General features: G+C 36.1%; 1 protein-coding gene across 1 annotated transcript in view; it reads right to left on the reverse strand.

Moving 5' to 3' along the window:
- The window catches only part of LOC121429526, a 34071-nt gene extending 27710 nt beyond the window's left edge, over positions 1–6361 (reverse strand). Inside the window, exons 1-3 of the mRNA XM_041626584.1 lie at positions 6328–6361; positions 3718–4065; positions 806–983 (exon numbers count right to left, since the gene is read on the reverse strand). Of these exons, the coding sequence (XP_041482518.1) occupies positions 806–983; positions 3718–4065; positions 6328–6361 (560 nt within the window). The remainder of the gene's footprint in view (positions 1–805; positions 984–3717; positions 4066–6327) is intronic.
- Positions 6362–12208: the final 5847 nt, after the last annotated feature.

Raw genomic sequence — 12208 nt, forward strand, 5'->3', positions numbered from 1 at the left:
GAAATATAAGAAATCAACTTTGAATTGGTTGATATTTGTGTACGATGTGGGTTTCGACACAATCGCTGATTTCAGCAACGCCGAAATAACATTTAAAGAACTCCACATTACGTCCAGTAGCATGGCTATTTAAAGTAACAAATACTGAATGTTGGGACGTCGTGGTCTAGTGGTTACGACTCTTGTCTTTCAATCTGAAGGACGTGGGTTCGATTCCCAGCCATGGCGTGATTTCCTTCAGCAAGAAATTTGCCCACATTATGCTGCTCTCAGCCTAGGTGATGCGAATGAGCGCATACATTCGTAATTCCGAAGTTTCGTTATTCCGAAGGTTCGTATTCCCGAAGGTTCGTAAGTCCGAAAACGAAATGAGGTTCGTGATTCCGATGGTTCGTTAGTCCGAAAACAAAGTGAGGTTCGTAATTCCGAAAACGGAATAAGGTTCGTTAATCATTATTTCGTTTTCGGAATAACGAACCTTCGGAACAACGAACCTTATTTCGTTTTCGGATGATGGAACCTTCGGAATAACGAGCCTTCGGAATAACGCCACAACTGTTCGGATTAACGAACCCTTTTACGTTTTCGGATTAACGAACATCGAGGTATAGGAAATTTACGTGTTTCGGAATTACGAACCTTCGGAATTACAAAGTGTAACCGTGAATGAGTACCCTCGCAGCTAAAGCCCGAGTATTAGTAGCAGCGCTTTGTCTCACCTGACAAAAGATTCCGGCTTATATTATTATGATCAAATAGAGTTTATCTCTTGTATTTCTATTCCTATAATGTTAAAAATACTTACCCCCTTTGAGTATCAAGTGTCAAGACACGGACGAGAATGTAATAATCTTCTGGTGCTTCGATGATATAGGAAATAAGAGTATTGGGTAAGTAGTGGTCTGGGTAGTTGGGTGATTGTAAAAACAAACGTCCATCTGTTTGATTCCGTATGTCTTCGGGGAAAAAATCTACCATCTCCACTAGAAGAGATGAAATTGGAAAAAAAGTCAAGTTTCAGTTCCAATTGGTGAACACCTTGTCGAGTGAAGGAAATGAGAAAGTCCTTGCATGGGAAATTGATAAAAGGTCAGGTTTAATTATCCCAACAACGAGTTAAGTTGAATAAAGTTTGGAAACAGCAAGTAAGCAAACAAGCAAGCAAGCTATTACTCAAGCATCTTTTTTTTGCTTATATAGTTTGCCACTGTATTTTTTTCATTACTTTGTCTTATCCTTAAATTGTTTTCATGTCTAAATTTTGTTATGACACTACTATAAATCTGTCACATTACAACGTACTTTCATGTCATACTACGATTATGTTTTATGTATTGTAAATTTATTTTTACTCTACAATAAATGCAGAATCTCCTGCAAAAAAAACAGTTTTGATCATCAAAATCGGATCCAAATTACAAAAGGTAAGACATTTCTAACTTTAACGTATTTTCAACAAGTGACGTATTGCATCAAGAGCAGTATGGAATTGACGGAACGCAAAGTGGCAAAATGCACCATATATGTTATCCCCCTGCTTTTTAAAAATAAATATCAATTATTTCATTTTCCTCGATAATGTAAAAATTGGTTCAGTTTCATATGGAAGAAATAGAGTCATCACTTACTCTAGTTAAAATACCATGAAATTAATAATTAATGAGTCTGTGATATCATTGCTTCTGTCATTTGATAAAGCTCAAGGATGAGCATTCTACTATTTTATGAAAATAAACAAAACTTAACGAGGCCATATAGCTTTCATTTTTTTAGCCGATTTCGATCAAATTTTCAAGGTTACGCTTCGTCGATATTCTTCCATTTATTAAAGTGAACTTATTGTTGGGATGTACTATAAAAGCAAAATATTACTTTCGAACCAGGTGATACATATCATTTTCATATTATTCCTGAATATTAATGTTACTCTTTGGAAGGATAGTGTGCATAAACTTCATTATCGAAGTGAATGGGGTAAGAAATTGATCATAATTGCTGTGACTAATTTTCATATCATCGTCTGGATGTGATTTACTAGATTAATGTTACGCATCAGAAACTTTAACTTCCAAGGCAAAAGGGTAACATTTCTCTTTCTAGATTAAAAGAAAATAAGGCATACATAAAAAAAAATGAATCGTGGACCTGTTAGTATAAATGCACATTAAATCAACATATACGATGGTGAACTGGCGGATCAAAGGGGGATGTGCCCCCCCCCCCTCCTTGAGAGGCATAATCACAATTTGTAATGTAAAAATGCCGTTAGAATACAAGTGTGCGCCCCCTCCCCTTAAAGGGAAAGATCTTTTCTTTTTTGATTTGCTTGTCAATTTTTTTTCGCGGACGAAATGTCTTTAATTTTTTATTGAAAACCTTTTATTTTGGGTTGTTTTTCTTGTCAAATTTTTCCTCAGGAAAACATGCCCCCATCCTGGATCCGCCCCCTGCGATGGTGACATGCTCACAATTGTTGGTGCATGGTTCAACGCACTTTTTTGTCCTTCGAGATTGTACAAAGAGACCCAGAGTACTTCTCAGATTGATGGGTGACACTATGTTACATCACGTGATTTACCTACTCTTCACCAATCAAAGGAAGATTCCTAATAATATGCGGAATCAATTCTAAATGATAGGTTCTAGCTATGTAACCTGTTCCTTACAGCTCATAACCGTTGATTTAATCTTCCCAACTTCCGTGCCATCCTACCCACCACATATTCCTATCAATAAAAATCTTTGTTAGGATTCATAAAGGTGATAGTATTCAAACAAATTATGAAAAGCTACGAATCAAGGTGGAATGCGATATTCACCAAACGCAGTTGCTCGGGACGGCAAACAAAATAGGATATTCATTCGAATTAAGTGTAACTTAATACCATGGTCACATTTGTTCCACGGCGACCGTACAGCGAGTCGAAAACAGCCATTTATTTTTTTGTACCAGCTACATATAGGTGGTTTGAATAAAATGAATAAAACGACTGTTTTCGACTCGCCTTACGGCCGCCGTAGAGAAAATGTGACCAAGATAATAGAATGGTCAGAATATACTGAGGGAAAAGATAAGATGAAGAAAGCCCCCGCACATTATCCAAATGAAAAAAAAGAGTCAGTGTGTTTCATGAAATCTGGGAAGCCATTGAAAACTTTAAAGAATGATATCCAAAAAATAATATTGAATGTGTACTTTCTAGCTGATTCGCAGGCATAGGTGTAATGAATTTCTATGGTAACGTAGTAAAAAATTCGGACAGGTTGGAATGATTCTCCTTGACGTCCTGCCCGCTGACCAAACAACCGTTCTATTTCTGTCATCGTACATACTTTTCATGATCATTCTGCTTGGTAGTGAAAGTCAATCGAAAACCCAATAATTTCACACGATTTTGAAGGTTATTCAGCCGATCCAGGTTTGTAAACCCTAATTATAATATCTCAGTTGTTTCAGTCATAATTTTCTGGAACATGCATATCACAGGTGCTGAAACAGCAAATTATAATTTCATATAGCAATTTTTTATGGTTAGAATATATTAGAAGGTTAATATTTAGACTAAAAACTTCAGTCTATAACATTGTTAGTTCCGCTGAACTAAAATGGTTAAGGCCTACACTGCATGGCATGGGGAAGTAAGAAATTGTTAAATAAATTTGCAAAAAAGACGGTTATTCCTGTTAATTTATTTTTATATTTTTATTTCATAATACCTTTGCCAGCGACTTCAATTGAGAATCCGGAAAAACCGAAAGCGGAATCGGATACGAATTCCATCCATGCTGTCCGATGCCGGGTATTGATATCCGACGGAAGTGAATCCCCCGAGACCGTGATCAACCGAGTCTCTTCGAGTCCCGAAACATTTCCGAAACCGATCTTGATGTAGTCGTAGGCTGGTTCCAGGTCAAAATGGCTGAAAAACAAGACTACACTTTGGCCCTCTGCAACGCTGATCAGCCACGTTTGACGGATGTTTGTGGTATAGTTGTCTGGGTAGTCTGGGGATGTGATGTTCACAGACCCGTTGACTGGTACATTGATGTCTATGATTCTGTCACCTGAGACAAACGTAAAAAAGTAACATGGCTTGAGATGTGCATTATTTGCTTTATCTGTAATGAAATAATTGTAACAGATTTTCCCTTTGCCGCAGTCATAGCCAATTAAAAAATCAAGAAATTTACAAAATGAGTGTCCTGGTTTGTAATATCAAGTACAGGTACGTACGTACTTCAGCCAATGGCCCCTATTTAGAACTCCCGTGCATATATAGAAATCAATTACCATGTACATACGATTTCAGGATCTCAAAATAAAACAAATCAATGTACAAGTAAAACAAACACAAAAATGAAAATCATTATACATTTATAGCTTTATTAAATTGTCCCCCAAGAACAACAATTATAGAAAGGAACATATCGGTATCAAAACTGTCCAATCGCATATCGTAAAGACGATTTAAATACTTATACCATGTATACTGTGAAGTTAAGTGATATTATTTTTTAAGTTAATGTTTTCTGACATTTGTTAGATGAGATTCCTTTTTAGTTTCGTCTTTCAACCCATAATTGGCTAGGGAATGTACTGGTTGAATTGTGTCTATTTACTGACATTTTCTATTATGCATTTCGCAGAACTTTGAAAATATTATGAAATTGATCGTTGAAAGACGAAATATGAAATTGAATCTCATTCACTTTATTCCTAAGGTACTTTTTTGTATGAACTACGCCCAGAAATCAATATCAAACGTATTCGGCTAGGGTTCAAGGCGGCACCAATACTGTAATTTCCCTCCTATCTGTAATAAGATTTGTCGTATATCAACCTTTACGGCAGTTCACGCTTTCCTTTTTGTTAAGTAACCCATTGATTGCTCCCATTGTTACCAGATAGACAACTGTTTTCTTTCAAAAAATTATTCCCGGAGTTGAAAAAAAAATACCGGCATTGAGGTCTAAGTCTCGATGTCTGCAAAAATGATGACCCGATTCAATTAAGTATTATTGTATGCGGTACAACCCTTGGCGTCTTTTAAATCTATAAGAAATACGACGTGTTTGAACCAGATTTAAAATGCAGAATAAAGGTTGAGTAAGGAATTTTGTATGTGTTTCTTATTTTTTCTTTCAGGCAAAATACGCTGGATGGTTGTATTACAATATCGATTCGGGCTGATGCATAATGATGTGAAATCTAGCCAAATTGAAAAGGTTTGAATATGCATACTGAATTCTTGAATTGAATTGAAGGTTTTATTATCATTTCATCGCAGCCAGTGGATGAATTGCGAAAGATTTGCAGAATAAAAACACAAGATATAAACATAAATATTGAAATATATAATGAAAACATAAGTCTAAATCAATAATGTAAGTATACAGATATTTTAGATAGAAACGTCCAATAACAAAATAATATTCTATATGTTAAAATATGAAATCATAAAATAATTGATTAAACCAGAAAAATTATAGAATATAAAAAATGCTTATTTTTGCTTCTTCCTTCCTGGCATGCATGAAAAAAGAGTTTGCATGAAAAGGATTTCTTACGATTGACTCACGTATTGACTTGACATAAGATATATTTTGATTTTGATTTTTTTTTTGCCTTACAACACCATCCTCATTAGGCCTTCGTCTGTGAGAAGAAAATGAAGGCTGTCATTTAGAGTCACTTTTGGTAACTAGCTTTTTGGATCACGTCAGGATAATAATGGCTGCAGAAATATCATTAAATTTGTGTTCCTAAGATTTTTACATTTACGCGAGGTTTCTTTTTCAAAATAAAAACAAGTCATTTATCTGATGAGAAAAAAAAGATGAAAGCGTCCATTTTCATTTTTCCTTGTAACATTTTGTGCGTCACTCCTTTCATTTATTGGGCATCAGTTCTTTTTCAAACAGTTTGATAATGTCATTGTTAAAGTTTCTTTGAAGAATTTTTTGCAATATTTGATGACAGGATATAACAAGACGGGGAATCGCCGACGAAAATTAAATGAATTTAATGGATTTGCCATTTCACAAAATCATTAACTTATTTTTCATAACCATTATTTTATGACTATATTTATAATATTATTTCAAGATGTATTGTATGCCTTACGTATTCACTTTCTTCAAGTTCTTTTGTGAATCATTGGTTAATGGAGAAGAAGCGGTATAGTACTTTACATTTTTTTATCAAGCAATATTTTAAAGGCAACAAAAAATATTTATAGACATCAATCAGTATTCATTTTGTTTCTATTGAAACTATATTGCTTTAGACGTTTCAAATCAAGTTATTTTCTTCATTTTATCTTCTACCTTGACCTGAACAGGTTGGAGAAGCTGCCGACATATTTTAGTCGTTTCTTTCTCCCGAAGTAAATAGCTTTTGCGGACCAGAAACAGACCGGGGAATTTCGCCAATTTTACCTGCTTACTACACTGTTAGAAAATCTATCCTTAAAATAAAAGAAGTTCCTGCAGCAGAGTTTCATAAACACCTGTAATCTTACCAGATTGCGTAATCTTATAGGAAATTGGTATTTGGTGGATGTAACCTTACAAATTTCCTTTAAGAAAACACCCATTTCCTCTTTTTAAACAGACCTGTTCTGTTCAATTGCAGAAAAATTCCTGTTTTATGAATTTCCAGAATGATTCTGTTATTGCTTTCTGCAAACTCTTCTTTTTCTGTAAAATCAGGGTTTTGTTTAACAGTGTAGTTCTTCATTTTTAATGAATATTTGATAAGTTTTCAAATTCTTACTCAGGAGGCTTGTTTTCTCTAGAGCAAAGAGTGGAAAGGCCCGAACCAAGACAATGACTCTATCATCCCGTACTGGTCTTCAGTTGCCAGCGGGACGTGTTCACCGATTTCTTCGCAGTGGAAATTGTGTTTGTCCTCCGCCCTACTTCTACAGAAAAAAAAAACAGATTTTCTTTTCGTCGATTTTCTACCACATATCAGCAAACTGGATTAATCTGTAGACCTAGTTTCCCCGCATCACTGCTATTTGCTTTTCATTGATTTAAACATTCTCATTTCATTCTTGCGCTTTATATAACCATTTCCCTGACTTTAAAGCTTGCTTGAAAAAAAAAGCTGGATTGGAAACGAAAGGGCAAAATGTTTAAAAAGCAAATAGGATGCGCAACCTTCTAAAGTGATCTGTGTGTTTGTCCGAGACAATACCCAGGATTTCAAATTTCTAAGAATGGTGTTACAAGAGAAGCAGGAAGTTGACCGTTCGCTTTACATTTCTATATCTTAAAAACACATATCGAAACAAACTTTTTCAGAGTAATTTATTTCTAACTCTACACGACATTATTAAGGAGCAATTGGGCCAGTAGAAATATAGTTCTATTGTCATATTACCAGAGTGAAAGTTGCAACTAAGCTCGAAAAGTTGCTCTGTTTTGTTTTTTTTTTCTGCAAAGTTGTACCTTTCTTGCACCCCTATTTCTTAGTGTGTATCGGAAAAGTTAAAGGCTGCTAGATACAAGATAATTTCGTTTTTTTTCTGCAACAAAAAGGGAACCTCAAATCATCTAAGTTTTCTGAAACTTTACTATAAGTGCAGTGGCGTACCATGGGTCATGGCATTTGGGGGCACCAGCAAAAAAAATTCGAGTCACTTATATAGGGAGCACGTGAAGCGCGCTCAGTTATCAGGTATACTGACCTAATAGAGATATTCAAAGGAAATTGCAGTGCCAATAAACGGATATGTGCCTCACTGATTAAATAATGCGAGCGCGAAGCGCGAGCTGAAATTTTTTTTATATTCAGAGCTAAAAAGGGACATTATAAGGAAATTTAGAAAATCATGATACGTAACTGTCTCGCTAAGCAAACATTGTGACCGCGAAGCGCGAGCTAAAATTTTTGTATATATTGACCAGGGAAATTTAAGGACTACATTTTAGAATCCATTAAGAGTATAAAGATCTCATCATAGTCATCTAATGCTAGTGCCATCCTTTGCTGATTTTGTTAAAATTACACAGTCTAAATAAAGTCACAGTCTAAACACAGTCATGAAGCACCTTTTGAAGTCATTGTAATCATGACTAAAATACGCATCTTACTAATCAAATGCCGCAAACGCGAAGCGCGAGCTGAGGATTTAGAAAATTCAGATCTACAGTGCGTATCAATAAAATGTTTACACTTTGAAAAAGCCCCGGGAATTTAAAAATATACAACATGTGGGTAATTTTTGCACATATAATCTTGGGTTTTGGTCTCATCTATCCAATGAAAGTAAAAGTTTTGTCAGAATGCTACTCGTTTGTGAGCACTGTCCATTTCTGTAAAGCTCGCAGAAATCTGTTTGCGCAGAAATGCTCGTTTTCATGCTGTGTCAAGGGGAAAGGGCGAAATCAAACTTACCCTACGAAAGATTTATCATACATTTCCCTTGCACTTTTAGTCAACTGAAATAAAACGGATACATTCCAGCATTTTGTAACAATTTTGCCACCCATAGTGAAATTTCAACTCTTATTAAGCACAACCTTTACCCTATTTGTGCCAGCTGGATCTGAGGACATAACTGAATCTGAAGAAAAGTTTATATCAGACATCTCCAGCATTTTTTCACTAAGTTTTTATCATTGAAAGTGGGTTTACATTTCATTTTTCATTTAATACTTGTTTCTCCAAATTTTTCTCAAGTTTAGCAATGATAAACAATGAAAATCAAGGGTCATCCCGATAGACCGCGGGTCCGATAGACCGCGGGTCCGATAGACCGCGGGTCCGATAGACCGCGGGTCCGATAGACCGCGGGTCCGTTAGACCGCGGGTCCGATAGTCCGCAGTGCGTGTAAAATTATGATCAGATACATGTATATCAAATGTCATCGAGAGGTCCAAAGGTCAAATGATACAAGACCATGGGGTTCTATCAGGTGCGGATCCATGGGGGCGAGGGGGAACTGCCTCTCCCACCCCCCCCCCCCCCCCGCTCAAAAAAAGAGGGGGAGAGGGGAAAAGGAGAGAATAAAAAGAGAGGAAGATGGGAAAAGAAGATAATAGAAAAGAGAGTAAGAGGGGGAAAGGAAAGACCAGGAAAAAGGGAGAAGAACAGGGGGAAAGAAGAGAAAAAAGAGAGGAGGGAAAAGGAAGTTAAGAAATGAAAGGAGAAAGGAAAAGTAGGAAAAAGAAGAAGAAAAAAAAGAGGAAGGAAGAGAAGAATATTTAAATAGAGAGGAAGATGGGAGGAAAGATAAAAAAAGAGAGATAGAGGAAGAGGGGAAAAGAAGAGAATAAAGAGAGAGAGAGAGTGGAAGGGGGAGGGAGAGAAGAAAAAAAGATTAAAAGAGAAAAAAAGGGAAAAGGAAAGAAAAAGAAAGAGGGATAAGTATTGGGGGAAAGAGAAAAAAGAGGAAGAGGGAAAAGAAAGAAAAGAAAAGAAAGGAAAAGGGGGAAAAGAAGAAGAAAAAAAATAGGAAGAGAATAATATTAAAAAGAGAGAAAGATGGGAAGAAAGATAAGAAAGAGAGAGATGGAAATGAATGTCGAATGTCCCATTGGGGGATTTGAAATCTCATCTTTTTTAGGTTGGAATATCAAAAATGTTCAGTTTATCGTTGAAATATGTATCTTCTTAACGGCTAACTTTTCGACCAGGCCATAATTATGTAACATTTCTGCTCGCGCTTCGCGCTCGTGGTAATTATCTAGTTACATACGCGTCGTGTTCAGGTTCACAAACATTGCCCAGAATGTTAAATTTTCAGGACAATAAACATGAAATTTGATTTTTAGCTTGCATATGGCTTATGAGATTTAACACATTTATGTTGCTTATAAAAGTAAATCTAGGAAATTACTGTTAGGACATGGGCGTTTGCCCCTTCCCCCCAACAAAAAAGAGAGAATCAACGCTTAGAAAAAATAGAGAGAAATGAAAGGGATATTAGGATGAAATATACTATTATTTTCCAAATATTATGTCAAAATCTATAATACTATCACAACCCTGTATTTTTGTAATAAAAGTGTCAACATATTTGCTTGCTCGCTTCGCTCACTGCCAACTTCTTATCAATTTTATGCGATACGCCATATCGAGCCCCCTCGAAATTGTTGACTCATTACGGCACTTGGACAAATCAACTTTGAGCGGCCGATCGGGGAAAATATGGGTGAAAAAATGGCCCCTCCCCCATTGGCGGAAGCTGGGACCGCCCCTGACTTAGGCTTTCAAGATAAAATACAGGAAAAAAAATCAGATCGCGCTTCGGGTTCTCATTATTTATTTAGGCCTTGTGAGATACCTCAATGTGTTTTTCAATAATAAAATCTCAGATTTTCTTTAACGTCTACCCCCCATTTCATCTATTTTTATATCTTGGTGCCCTCGATCGGCCCCCCCCCTGCACCCATGCTGAATAAATACGCCACTGATGAGGATAATTAGTCGAGATTGCATATTCCCTACAGGTTATCATTAATAATATTGAAGGGTATACTAAAACAACAGTACAGAAACTACAGCTCCGGTTCACAATATTCTGGTAGGGCTTATTAATCTGGTGAGAAGTTAAACCAAATTGAAACCCCCCAAAATCACTCGTGCTTCGCGCTCCCATTGATATTACATCATGGGCGGAAATCCCAGGGGGGAAGGGGGGAACGTGTCCCACCTACTCAAAATAGTCGGGGGGACACAATATAAAACGTCCCCCTACTATTTTGGTCTTTTATAATCATAGAAATACATTATTCTAAATCGAAATAAAACATGTATTTTGGGACGAGATGACCTTAATTTGGCGATGATAACCCTTTTTTTTGCTTGTTATATTTTCCCGCCCCTTGTCCCCATAGGCGGATCCAGGGGGCCGAGCTCCCCCCCCCCCCCTTGGCGAAGCAAAAAAAGAAAAAAAAGGAAAGAAAGAAGAAAAAGGAGGAAAAAGAGAGGAGAAAGGAAGAGAAGGACGACGAAGGCATGAAATAAGATGAGGGGAAGACTTGGAAAATAAAAAGAATCTTTCGTGCAACTATATAAAACTTTCGCTTGCGCTTCGCGCTCGCATTGCCTATTAGGTGATTTACATATCTTGCTCAATATGTAGTTCGAATATCAAGTTTGAAAGTTAATATACAACACATATATATTTCACCTCGGAAATCGAACTTTCATTATTTTGTGTAATTTACAAATTGGTTTTTGAAAAGTGCTCTGTAAAAATGTCAATTTTATGGTTTGAATGTTAACATTTGCTGCTTGCGCTACGCGCTCGCAAATTTTGATTTATCATGTACCTATATTTTCGTGTATTCCATAAAGTTTTCAAAATATCCCTTTTCTTGTCTGATTGTTAAGACGCATCAGCTAGCGTGCTGCACGCTCGCATTTTGATTGGCGAGTTATATAAATGTTTCAATATAGTTTATACAACAAACTACTTAAAATCCCCTTTTCATGACAGTTTATGAAAACTTATAGGTCGCTACTTGCGCTCGCATTAAGTGTTACAAATATATTAACTGATGCATCCTATTCATAATCACAAAAGTGAAATGTCCAGTTCTTATGCCATGATATCATCAGATTTCGTGCCCTCAATAGGCATTAATAAATATGATATCAATTTAATAATTAAATTGCCCCTTTGTTTCATCTCACGCTTAGCAAGATTAATAGGAAGATAGTCATCATTTTCATATGATGGCATGTCGTAAGGATGTCCCGGTCCTATGTCAAAACTCAAAGTAATAATAATATCAGCTCTTTTTTAAGTGCGATCCATATCCACCTTACAATTTTTTTACAAAGTGCTAGAAATATAAAGCTGAAATTGACTTTCTTTTTTCAGATCGGACTATCAAAGTTTCATCATTTTCATGATTAAAGTTGTATTTAGAATGCCTAGATTCTAGGTCTAAATATGAAACACGCTCGAGCATGTTTATTCAGATACCCAACTTGTTCTCTAATTTAAATCATTATCCAGTTTCAGATCACAATATCAAAAATTTTCTGCTCGCGCTTTGTGCTCACATTATCAATGTAGGAAGACCCATATTACTCATCCTTTTGATGATTTACAAAACATGAACAGAGTGGCCCCCTTTTAGGTCTAAATCTCTTTTTTTCTGATTGCGCTTCGCGCTCGCATCAATCGTTAAATTACATAGCTATCCTGTTCACGATTACAAAAACTGATTGAAATTTTCCATTCT

This window comes from Lytechinus variegatus, chromosome 16, assembly GCF_018143015.1.
Source record: "Lytechinus variegatus isolate NC3 chromosome 16, Lvar_3.0, whole genome shotgun sequence".
Lineage (NCBI taxonomy): Eukaryota > Metazoa > Echinodermata > Echinoidea > Temnopleuroida > Toxopneustidae > Lytechinus > Lytechinus variegatus.